At 37.9% G+C, this 25,848-nt stretch overlaps 1 protein-coding gene across 6 annotated transcripts in view; it reads left to right on the top strand.

Moving 5' to 3' along the window:
• KCNT2 (potassium sodium-activated channel subfamily T member 2) overlaps nucleotides 1-25,848 on the top strand; it is a 147,445-nt gene that overhangs the window by 17,983 nt on the left and 103,614 nt on the right. For all 6 annotated transcript variants that reach the window (XM_055724388.1, XM_055724389.1, XM_055724386.1 and 3 more), the window contains 2 exons: nucleotides 16,806-16,885; nucleotides 24,437-24,536. In XM_055724388.1, the coding sequence (XP_055580363.1) occupies nucleotides 16,806-16,885; nucleotides 24,437-24,536 (180 nt within the window). The remainder of the gene's footprint in view (nucleotides 1-16,805; nucleotides 16,886-24,436; nucleotides 24,537-25,848) is intronic.

The raw sequence follows: 25,848 nt of genomic DNA, 5'->3' as shown, positions 1-25,848 counted from the left end.
AGTCTCACTGGTGACGAGTGCACAACAGTTTATTATGCTAAAGCAAGGCTTAGTTTTGAACATTGTTATGTTTAAACCAATTTTTTAAAAAAGGCTTGGCAGCAACATAAGCCCAGATACCTGTAATCACATTTAGGAATGCAATTCTATTAACCTCACACTGTTCAATCCTACACAAGAGTTTTCCGTTGTTGTCTCCCCACCCACCTGCTCTGGTTTAACTCCAGCCAGCAACTAAGTACCACATAGTCGCTCACTCACTCATTCCATGCCCTCACCCCCTGAGATGAGAAGGAGAATTAGAAAAAGGTAAAACCTGTGGGTTGAGGTAGGAACAGTTTAATAACCGAAATAAAGTAAAAATAACAACAGCAACAACTGTAATGAAGAAGAGAGAGGGAGGGAGGAATAAAATCCAAGGGAGAAAAAACCCTAACAAAATACTTCAAGTGATGAACAATACATCTGACCGATGCCCAGCCAGTCCCCAGGCAGCAATCAGCAGGCCCGGGCCAACTCCCCCCAGTTTCTACACTGAGCATGATGTTCTATGGTATGGAGTAGCCCTTTGGCTAGCTTGGGTCAGCTGGCTGGCTCTGCTCCCTCCCAGCTCCTTGTGCACCTACTGGCTGGCAGAGCATGGGAAACCCAATTAGTCCTTGATTTAGAGTAAGCACGACTTAGGAACAACTAAAACATCAGTGTGTGATCAACAGTATTTTCCTACTAAATGCAGAACACAGCACTGTACTAGCTACTAAGAAGAAAATAAACTCTATCCCAGCTGAAACCAGAGCACCAATCATTCCTTCCATTATTTCCATTTTCTGGGCAACTGAAGAATTGGTCCATGAACTTTGTAGCATCAAATTTATTCTGTCTTTTACACCAATACAAAGAGATAGTTAATAATAACTGTTAAGTCAGTCAAGCACTGCATCTGTACTAAGGCCTTGCCTTTTCCACTGTCCTAGAGTGTTTTCTCCTGCTATGCCTTTGTATTAGCTATGATAATCAAAATGATTAAGCTGAGTCTGATCAACAGACCGATCCAATTGAAAACTCTCTCCAAAGGAAAGAATAGAAACAGTCTTTAATTAGAGCTAGTTCCTAGTCAGGCTCACCTGGAAATCACCCCTTTGTAGGGGGCACCTGAGTGGAGGCCCCCATTGTGGACATGGCAGGTTCTTATACTGGTTGTAAGACAACATCCTAACTTGTCATTTTTATCTACTGCTGTCTGCCAACAGTCAGCACAAGCCTGTTTTACATGGTTGACAGATAAGTGATTTTGTGTTTACTTCTAATTCATACACAAATCTGTACCACTGGTTTATCTGGTAATAAGCATATCAAGTGTTAATTGGTCAGTACTGATAGATTTAGTGATAGTTGGCAAGAAAATCACATTGTTGAGAGCAGTAGAGCAGTGAACTGCACTTTGATAAATAAACAACTGTCTAGTTCCAAACATAAATCAGCTACTGCATCTGTAAGCTAAAAACTGCCTATATGACTTTCTTGAGAAAGCTGGTAGTAAGCTGATAAATACCAGATGATTCAGTGAAGACATGCATCTGAATATTCCTTAATGATTTTGCTGCTTCTGCAGAGATCCCAAATATACCCTAGTAAGACTCCACACTGAACAAATGTATGCATATTCCATATTGTGTATACACTTGACTATAAGTTTATCACTTGATACACCCGAACATTAAAGAGTTCAGCCAGTTCCAACTGAAACTGGTAAATCTGGAAGGGCAGTCTAAGCACAGCCTCATGTCCTGCACGCCTCTGCGTGTAGTAACAACAGCTCAGATCAACTAACAACAAGCTCAGATCAAAGTCCAAGGCTTGGGCCTCTCCTTTCAGGGCTGCTCTTCCACTGCAGGTTGCAAAAGTAAAAAACCTACATGCCCTTCCATTCCATAAGTCTGTGCCCAATGATTTTGTGTAAAGTAGCTACTGCCCATGTTAAAATTCTGGACAGCTGGTTTTATTTGCCACACTGCATGGTGCTTTGTTGAGGCTTTGCTGCCACTTCCTCTGGTCTGTGCTTAAGCTTCGTTGTGGTAGTTGCTGTCTGTGCCTCCTGTGTAACAATTCTCATGTTTTTCTGAGTTTCTTTTTGCTTTTGATTTTTTCTTTGTTTGTTTTTAAACACCCAACTGGAGAAGTAATAATTTTTGTGAATTTTTCAGGCCTTTGTGGCTTACTACTGCAATAGTGATTTGGACTATCAGACTTTTATTTAAACTCTATTGCACTACATGGCACCTGTCATATAAAGGTTTCTGGTCATTTATCTGAACATATAATGTCTTAACTTGCCCATCCCACCCAGAGATTTATGTTTGCATAGCTAAGGTAGATATGTGCAAGGATTTACCTTCCACATAGCATAAAACTCTGCCAGCCGCCTTTGTGCTGTATAAACTGCTCTGAGTAAGGCTGCTACACAGCACCCTGGAGAGCAGCTCTTGGCACTTGGTCCACACTCATCATATCCCTCTCTGCAGGGGATTAGGAGGTGAGAAAGCAAACTGTGGTGACAGCTGGGGGTGACAAGAGGAAGTTCTGAGGATTAGGGATGGAAGGAAAGAAGTAGCAAGGGTAGTAACAGAAAGTAAGATTCAGAACTTTTCCTCCTTCACATCTCCTATGCTGAAGAAACATTTGACAGTTTTGCTGAAAGAAATAGGCAAGAGGTCAAATAATCAAGGAAACAAGGACGTATGTATCACAGATAGACAGAGGTGTACGTAAGGCTACAGGTAATCTCACTGGACATTAAAACCAGCAACAACTTCATTCTGATGAAGTAAAGGTGTAAATACTTGAAGGTTGTAGTGTCTCAAGAATTTCACTGCTTACTTTCCCATGACTTGGCAGTAAAGTGCACCGGTTTCTAGAAATGTAGTTCATACTTGGACTGCCTTTGTAGAATAGGCAAAGTTAAATTGTAGACTAAGCGCCAGACTTTCATTGACTGGAAATGAATTTTACCTGCAAGGCTTTTTCTATAGCACACAGAATATTTTTTTGAGGGAATTTTGTGATTCAGGTTCTGAGACATCATGTTAGTATCACATCACAGGAAATACAGACGGCATTTTGCTGGCTTCACTTTGATGCTGGATTGTTAGATCCAGCAACTGCAGTATGTTTGGATGTTATTTTCTCGAGGTTAATATGTATATACACTTCAGGTTTATAATATGTTTAGAGAAAAATGTTAAATTTCAGGCTTTGTTTCTCCTCCAAACATCCATAATATGGACATTTTGTTTGTCTTGAAGGAAGCAGCTTTAGGAGATGTAAAAAAGGAAAAAAACCAGGTCAGTCTGAATGGGGTCAGAGAATTCAGATTTGGTGGCCAATTTAAAAAAAAAAGGATTGTAAGTGTAAAATGTGCTCATTTTTAGCTTAACACTGGGAAAGGAAGTCTTCCATGTTTGAAGGATAAATGCAATGTTTTCTGAAACTGCAGGTTATTACAATTCATCTGATGTTTCTTATAAACTTTTCTTAGTATTTTCAGTGAAGATGGCCTTAGTTTTGCTGGTTTTACTGCTGAACTCTGCAGGAAGCTGTTAAACAATAAGGAATCATGTTATCCCCATACAGTTACTTAGAAAGCAATCACAACAACTAAGTTAGGGCAGAGAATTATGAGAAGAATACAGCTTCCAAAAGGGAGGATACAGAATATAGATCACATCCCACCAGGTCAATGTGATACAAAAGGTGGCATAATACCTTGCATTGTAACTGGAGTTGTACAAGAAATAAATTTTAAGGCTACAAAGACTTAAAATTTCAGATACTCTGTTTTAATTGGGTCAGAAAACCCAAGCAACACCAAAATTCATATGAAAACAGAACTATTCTTTGGGCTGATGAATGCGTTTTCCTTGGAAAAATTCAATAGATTTTCTACCTTAAGAACAATTAAAAAATATAAAATATCATTACCTTCTTGAATAAAATATTTTCAGAGGGAAAACAGGAACTTGTGATTTTGATGTGACATATTGACATTTCTGTCTTGGAACTCAGAACATTCCATTTCTGAAACTTCTCTCCTTAAGAAATGCTAATCAGTAAGACTCCATACAAAGATCATGTAAATCATCTGTTTACATCGAACGCTGTAGTTTAACTGTTGTTTAATTTTTCATAAACTCTGACTTCTTTTGGATAGGTGCAGCTAATACTTCCCTGTAATTTACTATGTCTCTGGTAAAAATGGAGGTTGACTTACTGAATCCCAAAATTTCATTTGGGAACACAAACAAATAAACACCTTCAAAATTTGTTACTCTGAGTTGATATAATTATGCTGTGCATTTTTCCAGGAATCACTGAATGAATTGTTGGTTGTAATTGAAGATTACCAAGTATGACTAGCATAATACAGTAAAACCACAAAAGCAGAAAAGCCAGCAGACAGACATAATACTAAAGCAAGATGGTAACTATGAAAAGCTGTGAAATTATATAAAAAGAGGGGAATAAATATATATGATCTTCTGAATCTCACACTGACCTGCCAGTTTTATATAAAATACATTGTATAATTGAACTAGCAAGAAATTTGCTTTAATTTTGGGAGAAAAATACTAATTAGATACTTAAAGTAATAGGGAAATATCTAGTTTGAATATTTTTAATATTTGATTATTTGACTCGACTCTTAAGTGAATAGTATCTTCCATTGATATAAGTGGGAATTGCATCAGACCTACTAGGAAGCTGGCTCTGTGTTCCAGGTAACATATTAATGAGTCATATTTAAAATTATATTTTACAGTTGGTCATGTGATACTTAAAAAATGACAGATGGGATTCACCCACAAAAGTTTTTTTTTCTTTTTTTGATTTTTTTCTATCCATCTGCTCTTTTTCTCTTGTCCCTTCTGCTGCATTTTCAGAAAACTAAATCTGAATTTATTTTTTTAAAGTAAAAATAAAACTGAGATAAATGATCTAATCTGTGAGGATACCATGTACAAACAGCTCTCAGTTTTGTTCTACTTGCTGTTTTTGAAAAGTTCCAATCTTGAAAAATAAGAAAAAGGTAACTTACAGAAGAGCAATAACAGAGTAGTCAGATACATTTGTCTTACAGATGAGAAGTAGAGTTTAAGTAGTGGTCGGGATTTCTCTGGTAATCAGAGGCTAACTTGAGTCACTTGCAAGGGACCAAATTGTAGAAGAGTGTTTACTCAGCACTTCCTTAGTTAAGACATGTTGGGTTTATTCTTTCTCTCATTAAATGAGACCTCTGCACACACAGTGGTTTTTGCTCTTTTAAGCCCTGAACTACTACACACATAAAAATGAAAAGTATTAAGTAGCTCCTATGCCTAAACAAAGATGGCATGTCATTCACAGGTATTTGGTTTTTTGTATCATAGAATCATTTAGGTTGGAATAGACCTTTAAGATTATCAAGTGCAACTGCTAACCCGGTACTGCCAAGTCCATCACTGAACCATGTCCCTAAGCACCACATCTACACATTTTTTAAACACCTCCAGGGATGATTCTGCCACCTCCCTGGGCAGTCTTTCAGTCAAGACATTTTTCCCCATATCCAATCTAAGCCTCCCCTGGCACAACTTGAAGCAGTTTTCTCTTGTCCTGTTGCTTGTTACCTGGGAGAAGAGACCTACTCCCACCTGCCTACAGCGTCCTTCCAGGTAGTTGTAGAGAGCAATAATGGCCTCCCAGGGCCTCCTTCTCTCCCTCAGTGCCCCAGGGGGGTGTTGTGCCCCACAGGCAGGACCCGGCACTGAGCCCTGTTCAGCCTCATGCAGTTAGCCTCAGCCCGTCGGTCCAGCCTGCCCAGACCCCTGTGCAGAGCCTCCTGCCCTCTGGCAGGTCAGCACTCCTGCCAGCTCGGTGTTGTCTGCAGACTTACTGGGGATGCACTCGATCCCCTCGTCCAGATCATGGATAAAGGTATTAAACAGAACTGGCCCCAGCATGGAGCCCTGGGGAACATCATGTGTGCCCAGCACCAGCGGGATGTGACTCCATCCAGCACCACTCTTTGGGGCAGCCAGCTTTTAACCCAGCGCAGAGCACACCCGGCCCAGCCATGAGCAGCCCGTTTCCCCAGGAGAATGCTGTGGGAGATGGTGCCAAAGCCTTTATTAAGGTCCAGGTAGGTAACCAGCCACAGCCTTTCCTGCATCCATTGGGCAGGTCATCTTGTTGTAGGAGATCAGGTTCATCAAGCAGGACCTGCTTTTCATAAGCTGAGCCTGATCCCTCGGCTGTACAAAAATGTACCAGAACAGTTTAAGGTTCCTATTTATCCAAACACCTGTTTCTATCTTTATCTGGATAATCTCCATGACAATGTCCCTCATAGTGTTTAGCTGCTTGCTTTGTAAGAGAAAAGTGTTAAATGAGGAGCACGCAAACTGAATCCAAACTTACTAAAATAAAATCTACAGAGAAACAGCATTGCATGTTAAGTGTTGGAGTAGGAGTGATATAACTCCATCACTGCCATAGATCCATTTTGAACATACATTGGGTATTCTCGTACATGGTCACCATTTAGTCTTGATGGTGTTTATGCAATGCTGCAGAGGTTGTTTATTAAAGCCTTGGTATCTGTGGGCTATCCTAATGTGCAATACCAGAAGTAGGCTGAAAATTGATGAAATAACTCAAGAGAAGAGAAAAGCCAAACATCTCAAAGGACTGAGATTTTTCAGTGAAATGATAACTTTAAGAGTAGTGAAGTCCAGAGGTATCTGTGGCACAGGCCAAGATTTTGAACACTAGGAATTCAGAAGGAAAGGAATGACCTTTAGGTTTACTAATAAGCTGAAAGATAAAGTTACAGGAAGAGATGGATGATGAAAAAAGAGAATTTGCCAGAGGTAACACTAAGTTAATGACACTTGGTGACAAAGAACCAGGAAATTGTTAACGGTGACATGGAAGGAGGCCTGGAGAGAAGGCTATACATTCTGTTTTGACTGTGGTTAGAGGTGGTGGTGCTATGGGAAAGAATGAATTCTTCCTGCAAAAGAAAGATTTTTGGCCAGAAGGAAAGGAAGTTTCCAAAGGAGAACAGAAAAGGACAAGGAAGGAAGGAAGAGAGTCCTGAATTATAATTCCAGATGGTGAGACTGTAAAGAAGAAAGGTGTGTTGAAAGCAAAGGTCTATGCAGGGAATTAGAGCAAAGAAAAGAAACTACAGGAAGGACAGTGTGCCATTTCTGCAATGTTTTCAAGTGGAATGGTGAAGTTCTGTGGTACATAGGGGAAGACAAGACAGGGTGAATTCTGCAAGGAGGAACTAGACAAAAAAACCCACAACAAACCCAACCAAAAAACGGAAACCAAAACCTGTTGAAGAAGGGATTGGAAATATTCTTAAAATTTGAATGGAAGAATAGGAAGAAAGAGGAGTTTGAATGAGAAGATGGTGGATTAAATTGTTGATTTAAAGAGTTGATCGTGGATTAGCAGGAGAGAGATCTCAGATGACCAAGGAAAGAGGTTGGGGGCAGGAAGGTAAATAGATGGAGGGCTACAAAGAACTCCTAAAACTACTCCTGACCCTGCAGACGGTCTTTGGTGTAGACAGAAGTGTCTACTTGAGGAAATAACTAAGGGTTTTTTAGAAAGAGAACAAGAGTCTTGCTAAGGTAATAAGTAATTGGCAATGTTTTTACAGAAGTTTGGTAAGCATTAATAAATAGCTTCAATCAGAAGGTTTGCGATGATTAGCATTAAAATACTGTAGTAGAAAATACTGTTTAAATTTTAAATCAACAACTTGAGGCATGTTGTTACTCTTAAGAACAGTAATTTCCAATTCATTCATACTGTATACATGGGGTACCCAGGCAAGGTGCTTGACCTTGCATATGCCTTGCCTATCACAGAGAGGATAGATTCAATGCATAGAATGCTGTAGTTGTAGGAGCAGGATCTGTTACCCAGCTTTTGTTTTAGAGTATCAACAGGTGATAGGGACACGTAGTTGTGATACAGAGGAATAGAGCATGTTAGGCACATGAATTGTTCTCCTCCAAGTGCAGTTTCATTACTCATGAATCACCAGCCGTCCTGTTGCCTTTCATAGCAAAGCAACCTTTTCCTTGAAACAAAAATTAAATGTTGAATGGCAAAGAAGAAAGTTGGTACAGGAAAATAATTTCAGGAAAGCAGTAAAGAAGATGACCCGGTCAACAGAGAATAAAATTTGAGCAGAAAAAAAAAAGATATGGTAGCTTGTATCAGTTACAGTGTCTTTTTTTCCTAATACTCTAATATAGAATTAAATCCAGGCTGACAGCAACAGAATAGTGTTATCACGGTATGCCTGATATTCAACAAGTTTGTTTCAAGTGTCTTTTTGACAAGTAGTTGCCAACATTATTAAAAAAAACAAACCAACAAACATTCATGCTGTTCAGGTATGGTTAATTGGCACAACTACATACAACTGAACAGTATCTGGACAAAAACTCATGAAGCATACCCCATTACAGATTTACAGAGTTGCAAATTACAGATATTCAGATTTACACACTTGAAAAGCATGGCATAGTGGATTTTTATTGCAGTAACTCTGTGCTGTAGATACTCTACACATGAAGTATTTTTGCCCAGAGATTAAAGAGAGCTGTTTTCATTTGCAGTTAATTCACTTTAAAATATGTTTGCTTTCCCCTCATTGTAAGCTTGGTGGGTGGGGTGGGGTGGGGTGTTTATGAAAAAATAAAAGAGGAGAAAAAAATGAAGGAGGAAAAGAAAAACAGAACCCCCCTCCCTGAAAGTTTCATCGAACTTGTCAAATATCTTCCTTGTGTGATTTTCTTGCAAATTTAGCTTAAAACGGCGCTATTTCTTTATGCAGTATTCACATTTGATTTGTTAACATTCCAGTATTAGGCAATAGATTTGAACAGGAAAGTGTATTTGCAGTAAAGTTCAGAGTGTGATATTTGCAGGGCCACTAAAATGGAGAGGGAGATTGCTCTGAAGTTTCTTTCCCCCATAGTAAAACGTTGTAGTATTTTCTGTTATGGTTTAATCTCAGCCAGCAACTAAGTACCACGCAGCCACTCATCCACTTCCCTCCCCCCTGCCCAGTGGAATGGAGAGGAGAATCAGAAAAAGGTAAAACCTGTGGGTTGAGATAGGAACAGTTTAGTAATTGAAATAATAATAAAAAAATGATAATAACAACAATTGTAATGAAGAGGAGGGAGAGAGAGAGGACTAAAACCCAAGGGAAAAACCAAGTGACGCCCAACACAGTTGCTCACCACCCGCTGACCGGTGCCCAGCCCCAAGCAGCGACTGGCAGCCCCCAGCCAACTCCCCGCAGTTTCTACACTGAGCATGACGTTCTATGGTATGGAGTAGCCCTTTGGCTAGCTTGGGTCAGCTGGCTGGCTCTGCTCCCTCCCAGCTCCTTGTGCACCTACTGGCTGGCAGAGCATGGGAAACCCAATTAGTCCTTGATTTAGAGTAAGCACGACTTAGGAACAACTAAAACATCAGTGTGTGATCAACAGTATTTTCCTACTAAATGCAGAACACAGCACTGTACTAGCTACTAAGAAGAAAATAAACCCTATCCCAGCTGAAACCTGTTTTAAAGGACACTTTAAAAAAAAAGTTTCTAATGACAAAGAATACAGATTGAACAGGTGTAAAAGTGACATGATAATTCCTTTTTGAATTTGGATGACTTCCTGTGAATGGGGGATTTTTTTTTTTAAAGGAGTGTTATATTTTGATTGAAAAGCATGCATGCTACCTACCACTGAGTCTCAGTCACTTTCTATCAGTCTTCCCTTAAAAATCTTCCCCTCAAAGAAATGCAAAAAATGAAGATATTTTGCAGTGAAATTTTGAAAAATAATGTAATTTTGTATCTCTACTGCTGTATTATTAAATTGCTGCCATGGATCTGTACAGGTTTTTACAAAGACAGCTTTATATAACTGAGGCCAGGAACATGGCAGGAACATAAAAAGGAACATGAAGCTGACTCACAATCAGATTTTAAAATATGTTTGTATTTATATACATAAAATTATAGATATACTATTTAAATTGTGCAGAAGAAAATGTTAATTAAGGGCTGAAATTTTTAGTATTCTGGCTTTTGAACAAGTGAAGAAAAAGTTTGCTTTTACATAGAAAATATTTTCTTGTGGTTGCAGGTGCAAATTTTTATGTTGTGCAACCTGAAAAATTCAGTTTTGCCTATTGTCTGGTGCTGTCTTAGATTTGTTTCCATTGAAACAAGCAGCACTTACTGGAAGGATACAGTAAGAAGTGTCTGAGCTTACATACATTTCTAAGCTATGAGGTCCTTTATTCTGTAACTTGTGATTAAAGTGAACTCAGTGTGTGCCATTTCTATCTTCATTAATACAGAGATTTTTTACAGTGACACCATAACACCTGATCTCTATAAACCCATCAATTATGGTAACATCCAGTTACAGAATCCAGCAAATGTAGGTATGTCTGGAAAAACTTCACCAGCTAGGTTAACTCAGATTCACTGGTTTAGAAAGTAACTTCTAAATAAATACACCCATAGAAAAAAAAGGAACAAAAGGAACACCACGTACAGATGTTATAGCATTACACTCTAAGTAGATGACCAAACGTGTCTTTGTTCCATGACAGTTCAAAGTTGAACCAGACAATTATGCTGTGCAGGAGGTTCTAGAGGGGTACTGCAAGAATTTAGTTTGGAAAAATAAAGAGATAATAAGTAATACTTCATACCACAAGGCAAGGCAATTGTTAGAAGGTGTAGAACCTGTGTTCTATCATGTACATTCATGATGTTAGGTATTATAAAGAATCTATAAGACAATACTACATGAACACAGTTCTGCAGAGATCTTTAAAATATTCATTGGGTTATTCATAATAAACAGATAAAATCCCTTGTCCGAAGACCTTATACCCATCAGTTTTAATTATGCTGACTTGTTAGAATTCATCTGTAAGAAAAAGCAAGGCCATTTGCAAGCGTTAGGTTTCATTAGCATTGTGCATGGCAAACGGCTTCAGTAAGTGTATAGCTTTTAAAGACTAAAGTACCCAGAAGAATGTTGGGGTCCTGATCTCCACAACTTTTTCATGTCATGTTCACACTGCAAGAATAGACTACCAGATGGCATCTTTCCTGTCTTTCCAGTAAGTGGGAGGAAACAAGCACCCTGCCTCCCCCAGTTACTACCATTGGCTTTGGGGTGCTGTCATTCAGCAGGAAGAGGAAATGGAAAAACTCAGAACTTTGTGTTGAGTGTTCACGATGACCTATGCAACTGATGACTGATTTCCTACCAGAAACAAATAGAAGGCCACCTCAGGTTAAGAACCAGTAATGGAAAAGTGCTGGTCTTACAACCATTTCCTTCAGCACAAGATGATGAGTTATTATTACAGACAAGCAGTCTCCATCTGTCATATGGATTCTGATGAAACAAACAGGCCTGGAAAGTCAAATGACCATTTTTCTTTGAAGTTCTAAACAAATCAGTGTTCCCAATATTTAAGAACTTGCAAAACTTCAAAAAGAAGAGAGCTGCTACCCAAGACAGTCATCATTAAACTACATTAATCTTTCATTAAAGGCTAAAAGAAAAAAATGCCCATTTTCTTTTTTTGCAGTAAAATAGGCTCTGACAATAGCAGTTCACTTCAGCACTGTTTTCTGATTGACTGAGTACCAAGCAAAAAATGAATTCCAAATCAAATATAGAATAAATGCAGTTTATTATATTACAATATAATAAAGGAAAATAGCATGCAATATGATAAGAGGAAGCAGTACTAGTTATTATGCATGATACGATAAAAGAGCAATAGGTGCGAAGCATCAAATCATTGCTGCAAAGCTTTAATGAGACTAAGGAAAGGAGACACCGCCAGTTCCCACCCCAACATCACCCAGGCCCATCCTTTGGCTGGGAGCCCCGTGGGAGCCAGCACCAGGAGTCTCTTGGGAACTGGGAAATTCCTATGCAGTGTGCTTGCCTGTAGGTGAGGCTTCTGGCCCAGTCCCGCAGCTTTCCTGCCTTTACGCTCAATGAAAACCAGAAACAGGTTACACACCTGGTGTATACAAACTTGTACGCTTATGCCAAGTGCAGGTGTGCACTGTCTCATGATCTGTGAGGGTCACACATGCCAGGGACGTTGCCCAGATGCTCGAGCGCGGTGGAGTTCCCACCATGACACAGCTGCATGCAGTATTATTGTCGGGATGGTCCTGCTCACATCTTGCTTGTTCAGGGGCTCAGGACAAACAGTACCTGCTCATTAAAGTTGTCCTTGATCTCCCTGAGCTCCCTGTCCAAGTTAAACGATTCCTAACTAAAGACAAAGGCTTTTTCATAAGCAGTAATCGATTTAATAAATTTTCACCACAAGCACCTATCTAGACCTTACATAATATACTTTCAGGTTTGAAATCTAACAGGATTTCACACATACTTGATTGGCAAATCCTAATAAAAAGCATATTGTGTCTGTATTACAAGCCTCTTTTTGTAGGAAAAACATGAAATATCCCTTCCCGTCAAGATGGATTTAAATAAATGGATCTGGTTTTCTTCAGCTTGGCTCCATTTGTACATTTACTATCTTTTCTTGATTCCAATGTCAAGAATTAGTAAGCATTTACAGCTTTTAGTACACACGTAGTGAGAAGTCCCAACTGATACTTTCATTTTTGAAGGGATTATTTCTGCCAAATCTGCTATTTTCTAACATAGATGACAATTCGTAGTTTTGAGGGTGCAAGGTAATACTGTTACTATAGTAAAGCATGGCTACAGAGTTAGAGTGACATTGTATATAACAACAGAAAAATGCAGACGGATTGGTCCCAGTGCTTTACAGTCATGACAAGCAGTGCTTTGTGTTAGTGCCCTTGGCATGAAATAGTATTTTCCTGCTATACTTCGTGGTACATGAAAACGTACTTCTCAAATGATGTCTTCACTGAATTAGAAGAGCATGATGTATACTGGTACTTCGGGTAGTTAAAGATGCTTCTTACAGTTTTGAAATATTCCATCGGCATCACTATTCTTAGATTTTAAACTAGAAGACCACTATTAGTACTATTCATACTGTTTAATTTTAAGAAGGTTAAAAAACCCACACTGTTTTCAAGGGAATCATGTAACTTCAGTTGTTTTTGCCACAAGTATACCAACCATGTATTTGTGCATTTTTAATAAAGCAAGAGTCAGTAAAGCGTAAGACCTGTTCTCTTGGCTTCCAAAAGCAGCTTTTCATATTCAGTGCCTACCACATAAATAGGAAAAATCAGAAGCGATTAACTGGCTGCATACACAAAATCCTTATGTTCATCAAACATTTCTGTCCCAGTAACCATCACCAAGGAGAGTAGCGTTTTAATCCTTCAGCTTGATTTCCTTTTGGTCAGGAACTACTTCTTTCACAGGAAAGTAAAGAACATGGAGCAGAAATTGTTAAACTACGCTAAATTACTTACACTAGAAATACAGAACAAAACCAAACCTATTCCATAGGCTAGATGAGCTATGCACACATATACTATCAGCGTGTACTGCATGTGTCCCATTTTAACAAAACCATTTGCTTGCAATCAAATTCCAACAAGTATTTATCCTGCAACAGAGAAGTTTTGTATAAGTATGTGACAATGAATTTAACGCACTCACTTGAAACATCCAATTAAGTTCAGGAAAAGGTTGTTGAAGCCCTTCACTACTACTACTAAATGATTTTGATTTTACAAGAGAAGTTCAGAATTTTTTTGTGTTATATTCCTGAAACACTCCTTTTCTAGGTTACACTTCATGGTGGGAAAAATAGAGAAAAGAGCAAATACTTGAAGTAGAATTTTAATCATTAAACTATAACACAAATGTTCATGTAGAATGAGTGTTCTCCCTAAAAATGAAAAGCAGAGTATTGGGAAGCAACAGTATCTGGAGGTTTCTGCCCTTAACCTGCCAGTGGCTTCTTCAGCCATTCATTTTTAGCTTTACTTAGCGAATGGTAACCTTCGAGAAACAGAATGAAATGTTTTCTGTCTGGTAGCCAGGGTATCATGAAAGTGTACATTGATTATAGATGCATGATAATGTATTTCCTGGAAATGTAGAAGGCTGATACAGTCTTAAGTAAGTTTAAAAAAAGTCAGGGGAAGGAGAAGGTGGAGTTGAGCCACAAAAGTGGTATTAGCAGTGTTTGTAATCCATTTTGCCATGGAAACTGCAGCTCTGTGGAATCCCAGTCTGCTCTGAGCGCAGGTTGCTAAGAAAAGAAAAGTAGACAGCTGTTAGAAGGCTATCAGAGCAATTCATAATGCTAGTGATAGGAGGGTGATTAGCTCCCACATCCTCTTTCCTCATTATCATTAAATCATGGCTTACTGTTAACATGTTGTTCTTTCACAGTGACTACTGTAATTTTCTTGCTCAAAAATTAGTTTAAAATGTGTAAAAAAGATCGCTGATACTGTGCACCTTTTAAATAACATCCCTTACTTCAATAGCTTGTGCCACTTTGTTTACTTACTGAAACATGTCCTTGAAGATTAAGTATATACACTTAGCATGTGGCAGCTGCCAAATCATGGGAAGTGTTTCCCACTAAAATTGTCACTGCATTAATGACAGCCAGTAAGTACCCTGGGAAATGTGCAGAGAAGAACTGAGGCAGAGCTCAGGGCCCCACAAACCTGTTCACATAACAGTAAACCCCTGGACATGCTTCCTTAACTTGCCTTAGGGGTACCGACTGTCGAAACTGCACTGTTGATGGCAACAACTCCTGCAGTCTTGAACAGCACAACACTTAGTTCATATATAAGCTCAGGAAAAGCCCCAAAACAAGTTACTCTTCATCTGATGGGTTTTTCCTCAAGTTTGGTAGAAGTTTCTAGGACATTCCTCTGGGCCCAAGCTCTCTGGAAGATGCAGCTGCAGCTACTCTTAGTTTAAAAAGCAGGGGGTAGGTGGGTTCCTCCTCATTAATTCCAACTGCTTAAACTTCTTTACCACAGAAAGGGTAGAGCTGGATAGGGCAGGAATCTGGTCTGGGCTAGGGGTTGCTCTTACCACTGTGTCAGAGGTGTCATTACACAGAAATGCATTTGAACTTCTGTAAGTTATAGAGCTTGGTTCCAATACAGATTCTTAAAAATAAGGTTATGTTTTTTCTTCTTCTGAATAGGAAACCATGTAATTATCCATTCTACAAGGAACACTACAGTACGCCACACCAAAGCAAAGTGACTAGCTAAAATTAACTGACCTCACTGAGTAAGTCATAGGGAGCCGCCTTTTCATGACTTGCTGTCCCTGTCCTACAAAGTGATAAGTAAGCAAGCATGCAAAAACTGCATTACCCACGATGTCATCCAGTCTGGGCCCATAACAAAATAATCCTCCAGTTCCACAAGTGTACAGAAATATGCAGTATTAGACAAGTATGAGAGGAAGATAGAGACTATAGATTAGGTAAGATTATACAAAAATTGTTTCAGCGAAGGCTTCACATGCAAGAAGGGAAAAATTAAAGTCAGGATCTTGCTTGAAAAACATATAAGAGCAAGTAATTGAAGTACAGTCATTTGATGAAGGAAAGACTGCTGAAAAGAAATGCTCAAAGATCAAGTATGTCTACAAACAAAAGGTACATGCAGTTTTGCAACAAATGATGGTATACAGAGCAAGCCAGAAGGAAGTAACTCACTTTTGTGATGTTGCTTAATTCTTTAGCAACAGTAGAGCAGTTCTCAAACTGAGCACTGATTTCTCAGGAAGGCACAGAAATTCTGCTGGGGTAAAGTGTTTCACTGCTGGAGGAGAACTGGGATTGGCGAGGGAGACCAGTCAGTTGGGTAGAGCAGGGACTTCAGTGGAAATGGAACTAACTAATGCTGTGTGGTGCAGCTCCACAAGTGTGGAATGGCCTAAGTTTTTGTATACAACTAATGCATACCTTTTCCCCTTGCCAGCCCCTGAAACAGTTTTTTCTCTCTTCTAGTCTGTAGAACTATTGCATGGGTTGTACTCGGACTGAATTGAGGAGCAGAAACATGAAGTACATCCTGGCAAATTCAGGAGGAAGGAAGGGAAAAGATGTTACTGTTGCTTTAATATAATGAGGAAGGGGAGCTGTTTTCTATACGATAGTGTATGTTTGCAACATAGCTTTGCTTTCAGGTCTCAGTATGCCATTGTGACAAAAGCGAAGTTCAGAGAGGGTGGCTTGTTTGGTGCATGAGCATTTTACGAAAGATGGATACAAACAAGTGAACACTTGGCTGAGAAATGAACACTTAGTAGAGATACAAACAAGACAGAAAAAAAGAAGGATCATTGACATGCCAATTTTACAGGAATGGAGTTAAACTGAGATGGAAGGTTTAACCTGAATATCAAGGAAATCTCCCTTACAAATATGCAGATATAAGAATAGTCTTCCAATGACAATATGAAAACCATAGATGCTTCTGATTTTGCAGTGTAGAGTATCCAAAGACTATGAAAATGATTCTGCATGTAAAGGGGATAAACTAAAATTTTTTAGTTTGTTGGGTGGTTGGTTGTGGTTTTTTTTAATCTTTCAACATTACGCATTCAAATTCAAGTGAGCTCTTTACTGAACACTCTCTATATGTTCCTCCAGTTATATATAAAGAACAGGTGATTAGCATAATAATTTTGAAAAAAATAACTTATTATCTTTCATATTCAATTCTAATACTTCCTTTTATATTTCAGGGTGCAAGTTGAATTCTATATGAATGAAAATACATTTAAAGAGAGACTAAAGCTCTTCTTCATCAAAAACCAAAGATCAAGTAAGCAGTTGGATTAATTTCTGTTAAGCATAATTGTGATACTTTGAGTAGAATCCAATTCCATTGAAGGCAACAGAAAAGTTATCATTCATTCTCTTCTGAGCTAAAATTTTACCCTGTAGAGGAGTCAGTTTTACATAATATCCAAAACAAATTCAGCAAGTGTTACTTAAACTTAAAACCAACATGCTTTACTGCATAGGTTCAAATACTTAGTGACTTGATTTTATTCCTGTATCATGATCAAGTTGACCATTTTGCATGGATCTGACATTGCAGTGCTCACTGACAACTCATGATTGTATGTCTAGGAAAGCAAAGAGCCTCTAAGATGCTGGAGGAAAAAAATCTGCAGAAGTACGTAGCTTTTTGAAGTGTTCAATTTTATTAAGTATTCCTAAATAAATTTCAAACTTACTGTGTACTATGAAAATCAATTTGGAAAGGAAACTAATGGGGACAACATACCTCCTTCTTCTGAATGTGGTACCTCAGAAAGGTGGTCCTTCTCTTTAGTCTGATTTAACGATATCTTCATTGACATAAGCATTTCATAGGCCATAATATGAATTAAGATATCTTTTTATATACCTCCATGCAGCTGGTCAAAGGGAATAGAAGCATGGTATATTATGAAAACTTGATTATACCAGTTGAGGTCATAGCTGAGAAGAGCAGTAACTGCCCTCAATTTTCCTCTGTGTAGCAGGATTGAATTTACCTCCGTTTGCCTACATCTGTAAGGAACTAAAACTGCAATAGTTTTATACATAAAGCTTTTAGAATAGAAAGAATACATATTGGCCTTTGTAATACAATTAAGATAGTCCCATAGCTTTGTGTCTGGGAAAAGGACAGAAAAGAAAAAAAGGAAGGACTTTACTTTTTTGGTGTCTCAATCTAAAAAAACCCAGACAAAACAAAATTTGGGAGACTGGATCAAGTTTTTTAAAATAATACAGAGCATCAGACCTTCTATCAGTAACAGAGCATCAGACCTTCTCTCAGTAAGAGCTAGCTTTTTATTGGTTAAGCTTCTCTAACTTTCCAAGTTTAAGAAGCAAAATTCTCCTGAGGAAAAAAAAAAAGGCACTGTGCTGTGAATAACTGGTATTTTCAGTTTGGGCTTTGGATTTATTTGCCTGTTTTGAGCTGGAAAATTGGGTTTAACAAAGCTGCTGGAGGTTAATCCATGGGGAAAGCTTTATTTATTACACCTACATAGACACACAGGGGAAAATTAATCTCAATTCAGATGCCTAAATACCTTAGAAAGCAGAGGACTGCCTCTGCTACTAAATGATGTGGATAGCCTTTAGACTATATTCTCTTCTAAACTTCAGATGAGACATAGGTTTTTTTACATTTTTTATAGATTTAACTAGATTTGGTTGGTAAAATTATTTTCTAATGATACTTTTTATTTGAAAGAAGTTTCTTACTCTGTATTAGCACACTTTAGAGCTCTGTTATTGCATTTTGGCCAATATGAAAAGAATGTGTACAAAACCTCCGTATGCATAGAACAAAGAAAGGAGATGTGTGAAGTACAATTTCATACTCCATTTTATGTTTACAAGTCTGTGTTGCCAAAAATGAGGTTTTGCATCTAGATTGAGGAGTCTTTCTCCATAGAGATACTAAAAACTGTCTAAACACAGTCCTGGGCAACAAGCTCGAGGTGGCCCTATGTGAGCAGGGGGTGTTGGACAAAATGACCTCCAGAGGTCCCTTCCAACTCAACCATTTTGTGATTCATTAGAAATAAATGAATTTAACTGAATTTATATTTTAAATGTAATTAATTGCACTGTAATTTCTCAAATGGTTTTAGTTCTCTTCTACTTTTCTCCTGTGACTTTACATGTCTAAGTATTTTGTATCTTTATAGCCTTTGACTTACGACATTGTTGATATAGTGTGTAATGGAGTAAGAAATAAAACAGAAAAAGCATCCTACACTAGAAAAGAGCATTACTCCTGGCTAGAAAGGCAGTCAGAAGGTGTAAGCAATAAATAGTTTTTTTTAGTTTCTGATCTAGTCCACAAAACAAGAATTTGACGTGGTTTTGTTTACTTACAACATTTATAAAGTTATGACCTGACTCATTCTAAATCGCTTTTCACTGATAAGGTGGGAAGGTTCCAAACAGTACCTTCTGGCTTACATGAAAGAATGTTTTTCCCTACTTTAAGATCTTAACAAAGTTAGAAAAACCCACATATATACAGTTACCTATTTTGATGGCAGAACGGCAGACTCTGTGCATCTAAAAATAGATACATTTATGATCATCAGCACAAAAATTAAACCAGAAGTTCATTAATTAGTATGAATTTATAGCCTTTCCTTTGCCAAGTGCATACCCTTCTGGCTAAGCACATTAACAGAATTGTCATAAGTTACTATACTGGGACATCTCTATTAGGTTATGATTGGGTAAGTGTGATATATGGGTCCAAAGGAGATGAATGATGTGGAATTTTATTTGAAAAAAGCAAGAGAGTGTAAAACAACTGTTAATTCATCTTGTTGGAGATGGATTCATGCTACAGACAAGTAGCACAGGAATTTTCCTTCTTGGCTTGCTTGATGATTGCTGGAAAAATCCAGATTCTGATGAATTCTCCTATGCAGTGATACCATACAGTACAAGGTAGATTTTTTAGAAGAATGTTGGTTTTGATTAACAAATAAAAACACAGTAATGAGTTCGTCCTGCACAGCTAGTAGAGACACTGTCATTATGGGCACCTTCATTCCTGACAGGTCCTCAGGAGAGGACTTCACGGAAAATTTAAGAGATGAGATGTTTTATCTATTGTTGAATTATGCAGCTGGTTCATGGAAAGTAAGTTGGAGAATGAGGGTGCTTACTGTACTTACAGCACCGTATGGCGTGGGCATGGCATTTCCCACTAGAATCCCACAGGTTACCCAAGCACTGCTACTGGTTTTCATGATAGAAGAAGCTTAACCAACAGCTGGAACTTAAACAAGACAATTTTCAGGAGAATCAAAGAGGAAATACAGCAGAATTATTACTGTGCTGAGTGAAAAAATAAAAAAAAAAATCCTCAAATCGGAGTGTTCAGAATTGGTAAGTGCAGTCAAACACTCCTTCTGCTTATGCAGATCTTGGTTCATGTCCAAATACTTGCATTCAGAATCCTCTAAAATAATCTGTGTTCTTGTCCAAATACTCACAACCAGAGTCCTCTAAAATACCATCTCCAAAATCCTGCTGTTCAGATAGTAGCCTGCCACTCATTCAGTCCTCCATTGAAATTAGAGGATTCTGTTGCCCAGAGGTAAGAGGGAGTTGATAAAGATACTGCCCTTTAGATCTTTTTTGGTGTCTGTGAGAGCGCTGAAAACCTTCCTTCACATACAAAAGATGTAATTGCTGTAATTGAGAAAGTAATTGTCAGTAGTATCAGCGTATTTTCAGATAACTAAATCAAACTACCCGTGTTCACCAAACAGTTTTTGCTAACCACTAAGACTTCAGAAGTGAATTTAACACATCAGAGTGTAATATCATGTGATTTTTTCAACTAACAGTCAACTCTAGAATTTATATGAAATTTCTACCAAATACTATTCTGATGCAAATCATGTGCAGACTGGTAGCATGAAATATCAAGCATTTAATTCATTATTCTAATTTTGGAAGTATTTCTGTAAACTGATAAAACAAGCCTCCATGCATGTCTAATGTCATCCTAGCTTCCACTCAGTCTTCTGCAGATGTCTAATCGAGTTCAACCAATGCATGAAAAGCTTTTTACAAAGGTGTCAGCCAGCCCTCTGCCAAAGAAAGAAAGGGGGGGGGGGAGGGGGGAGGGGGGAGATGACATATTGGTATGACTTACTTGTACTTGCCAAGATCACACACTGTATTATCACAGCATAAAGTAGGTCTCAAAGGGAAAAAATAAGCAACGTTTCAGTTTGGAGGAGAGGGAATGAAAGAACCACCACCAGGATATAAATCATAAACAGTATATTTTGATCTAACTTCCCAAGCAAGCTGCTACTGAGATGGTTTTTCCTAAAAAACAAAAATATGTTACAGACTTACGGGAAAGGAATAATGGAAGATGATCGTAAAATCTTCTGCTGCCATCTCTGTCACTGTTGCTTTGGTTTAGATCAGCTCTGTAAATGAGAGGATTAATCTCTGAAAATGCTTCTGAGGGAAGCATTAAGAATTTGTAATAAAAGTGAAAGTCAGTCAGCAACTGTATTACTGTACTTAAAAATTCCTGCAAAAAAGAGCAAATACTTGTCCAAACTGAGAAGGAAGCATTAATGTCTGATGTAGTTACATGTGTTTCACAGAACAGATTTTGAACTGTTATTATCAATTTGTTCTTTAAAGAAGACAAAGGATGTGACACTGTGGTTACACGGACACAGTGAAATTACGGTCTAATTAAACAATACATAAGTGGGTAACAGTGTATGATTGTTGTATCTGAATACAAGTTTCAGACACCAGTGTCAAAACAGAGATACTCTGTGCAAATGACCCTGCTACTTGAACAATCTGGCTGCAAATGGAAAAAAAGAAGTTAAGTAGACCGTGTTGATCCACTGACAGCATGTAAAGTGGAAGACGAAAATAACCAGCAAAAAGAAATATGAAATGCTTTCTTTGTAACAGAGTAATAAACAAAAACTTATTTTAAATACTTGCTCTAGTGATTGTCCCCTCCTTCCCGTATTTGAAATCCTGTATCCCCGTGATAGTGGAATAAATGTGTTTCTTCCAACTCATAGGTGACACCCCCAACTATGAGGTTACAGAAGACTTCCACGAGAGACAGTACTTATTTGGTAGTCCTACATTAATTACTAAAGCATTGGTGGGGATGACTAATCCTACTCCCTCTGACAGCACATCCTATGTCTAAAGGCTGAGGCATGCAGAACTAGGAGAGGTGACCTTCTGGAACAGGATAGACTTGAAGCCTGTTCTTCCGTGCTTCCATTGTAGTAACTGACCCAATCACACACGGTACCAGACCTATCCTATTGCCTTACTTTATATATAACCCAGTCCCTGACACGCCCTTTATATCTACACTAACAAGAACCCTAATATGAAAATGTCTGGTGTGAAAACCCTGCCCGATATTCTGTCAGGAACAGCCATTCCTGTGGGGATACCCAGAGTCTGAAGCGCGTTTAGGCATAGCCTGGAATAGACTGATGGAACTTCAATATGTGAATAATTAAGTAGTTCTAGATTTGTCAGGACTAAAATTTGAGACTTAAGAATTTAAGGCAGCAGGCAGGATCATGGGTACCTTTTATGGATGTAGTTGAAAAGCACCATTTTCTTTGGGCATCTAAACCAACACATAATTAGAAACCAGGTCATTATCAATGCAGAAAAGAAGTGTTTCACTCTAGGATTAACATTTACAGAGCTAAAAAACAGAAGAAAGAAACAGCAGACTTTTATACTTATCTAAGAAAGTTAGACAGCATGAAATTGGTGAGGAAAAGAAATCCTGGTGGGCTTTTTTATTTGGGGTGAGGTGTTTTTTCATTTATTTTTTTTAACATTATCTGCTTTTCCTGTTGTAATAGTCTAGTTGTTATGGCAACCATTCATACTCTAGCAGACTTGCACAAAAGGGTTAGTACAGACAAAGAACTCATGTTTTCTTCAGCAACAGTTCGAAAAAGCTGCAAAAAAAAATGATCATAGCATTGTCCAAGAAAAGGTGTCTTCCTAGCATGACAACACACTTTTCTACCTTCTATAGCCTCTCACCCCGTTTACTACTTCAACATCTTCACTCATGTTGCGGAATAAATAGTCTCTGGCTAATGACTCTTGACAGGGCAGCAGGATCCGCTAGGTTAATGTTCACAAACCTAACTGCCAATAACAGCTGTGGGGCTTCTCATGGTTGGGACCACAGGATTTTAATCCCTAGTTTACAGATGACAAGGTGCTGTAAAAGTCCATCCAGATCTCGTGTCATAACTGCAACTTCACAGTTAAAAGTAGCAAGCAGTGTTGTGTAATGAGCTTTAAGATTTCTTTCAGCAATTGCATGGTAGAATATTTAAAAATGTTTCCTATTTTTCTGTGTTTTCTTTAGGTTGCATTTTAATGGGAGGGGAACTAGTAGATAAAAAAGGAGATTTATCAGTTTTATCTGTAAGGTGTTCGTTTTGAACTTGGGACTGAGTAAAGTGAAAAAGTATGTAATATTACCATAAGGTAATTGTGATTCTTTCCTCCAAAGGGAATGTATGCATACAGCTTTGGGTATATACAATAAAGCTGTAGTTCTGAAGCCATAGAAGTAATTACATTGAGTTCAGCAGACCTGCTAACATATTTGCAACAAACAATAAAATATATTATCTTTACTATGACTAGGCGCAAATGAAGTCACACCTTTGTAAGGCTTGGTCAGTAGAATTCTCCTTTGGACAGAAGGGTTCATCATGCAGAACTGGACTCTCAGTTCACAAGACTGGAAAAAATTGATGCCTAAAGTGACCTCCCCCCACTTAACTTTAGTCAATTGACAGTTTTAACTTAATTGGTGAACAAAAACTTAAACCCAAGAGTTAGATACAAATATTTACATAGGCAAAATTTTAAGACTAGTGAATTTAATAGCAAGACTGAAAATCTAAACTCTAATCCTCTAATGACTGCAAAATCTGATTAAAATACAGTGAAGCTCCACTGTAGTAGATGATGGCTCCAGTAAGCACTGAAATAAATTGCCCATGTGATAGAAGCAAGTGTCCATGCGGATCCCTTTGAAGGAATCTTGTCTTTGGACCTATGTTTGTGGGAAATACTGTAATATTTTGTGATAGTATTTGTGATGTATCTTTTCAGCGAGAACATTTCAATATTCATATGGTCTGTAGAACAAGTTGTTGATTCAGTTCAGTTGTGCATTCAGCATGACTTTCAAATGCCTGGATTCTTGGACATGTAATTATGCAACTTCAACATGAAATAGCTACGGTTTAATATGTGTAAGTTGGGGTAGTATTAATATGTTCTGTATGAGAAGCTACTCCATGAAGACTTTAAAATATTAATATTTAAAAAAATTGCCATTGTATATCCTCTGCCTATGGTTGAAAGTATGCCTTCTTCATGTTGCTGAATCTTGCATCTCAAGTACCGTATGTAGTTCTGGTTCCCCTTTCAAGAAAGTGGACTTGTAAAACTATGGAAGACCCAAAGAATGGCCTCAGGAAAGATGAGTGGCATAGGCTAGGTTCAGACAAATCACTGAGTAGTTCTTTGTATTAAGACAGACTTGAGTCTTAACCCAGGGATTCCTCGAAGCTCGAAAGGTGTATTTGTGCCTGACAGGCTTATTCTTACATTCTGTATGCTATGGCGATCGCCAGTATCAGGGACAGGTTACTGGCTAGATTGACCTTTGCTTTGTTACAGCATGGCTTTTCTAGTTCCTTTTAGTTTTATCTGTAAAGTGGATGAATCTGTAAAGAACCTGAATTTATGTCTGTGTTTTCTTTTCTTTTTAAAATAGGTCTGAGGATACGATTATTCAATTTCTCTCTCAAGCTACTAAGCTGTTTCTTATACATAATTCGTGTGCTCCTGGATGATCCTACACAAGGAGTTGGATGGTAATGTGTTTGATTTTTTTTTGTTTCTTTTTTGTTTGTTGGTTTGGTTTTTTTGTGTTGTGGGTTTTTTTTTAATTATTTTTGCTCTTAAAGCATTGTTTAACTTATAAGAAACGAATTAATGTAATTAATAAATGTTTGATATTCTGTCAACAGGGATTTGATTTTATGTCTTACAGATGTTTTGGAAGAATTATAAAGCTAGTCTTACATCGCGAATGGAAATAAGAACTAAAATAACAATATTCTTTTTTCACTTTACTGCTAAAATAATCCTGACTGCCCAGATACAGTGTGTCAGATACAGTTGTGCAAACTTACATCTTTTGATTGTATTATTACATAGCATTTCTATATATTATGTTTATATTTATAAAAATCACAAATATTTGTTGCCAGTTTATGCAACAATGATTTTAGGATTTTACTTAAATAATTTTACTTTGGATTTTACTTGAATAATTTTACTTAAAACCCCAGATCCCAGAAACAGACAAATACATGAAACTGAGCTTTCATGGAGATGACATTGATGATAATTTTCTAGTCCCCTGCCTTCTCTAAACACTTAGAAAACAGAAAGGCCAAAAGTGTATTCCATGCTCATGCTGATCTATGGTGATAATGTGTGATTTTGCACACCTACAGTTGTCAGTGTGGCATTCTATGTGGGTCATTGGGTACTCTGCTCCCTCCCCCCCCCCCCCCCCCCCCCGCCCCCATGTGTTATACAATCAACCAGTTGTAGAAGAAATTATATTGATAATTTATTCAATTGTACTTCAGTTGTATTTGTATCCTGGATATATTGCATCTTCTCAATTCCAAATGCTAATAAGCACCGCATTTTATTAACTTACTTGCTTTCACTTCATTTGATTCTGTCGGCCTTAAATCCTGAAAGAAGCAAAGCACAGATGAAAATGCTAAGCTTAGGATAACAGAACAAGCACTCCTCACACAATGTTAAACAAAGGACAAAAGTATGAGTTCCAATTTTAATATTTGAAAATCAGTTAAATTTGATAAGAGTAATACTATAAAAAATCTAGTACACAGGAGAAATACTACATTTTACAAGAACAGAGTCCAAAGCAAGGTATTGGCTTTACTCAGCAGTGCATGAGAGAAGGATGTGTGAATTGAAAGTACAGAAGATGCATTTGAGAAAATTTTTGTCAAGATTTATTGTAAGAAATTAGAACATTTGAAAAAGGGCCAGAAAAAAAATCTTCCTGGAAAAGCGAAAGATATTTTTTGTCTCTGCATGTATCTGAGAATGTCTCTTCAATGAGAGGAAATGTGCAGGGAG

The sequence above is a fragment of the Falco cherrug genome, chromosome 12 (assembly GCF_023634085.1).
Source record: "Falco cherrug isolate bFalChe1 chromosome 12, bFalChe1.pri, whole genome shotgun sequence".
NCBI classification, from domain to species: Eukaryota; Metazoa; Chordata; class Aves; order Falconiformes; family Falconidae; genus Falco; species Falco cherrug.
The sequence above is the reverse complement of the archived record's forward strand: the minus strand, read 5'-3'. Positions and strand labels throughout refer to the sequence as shown.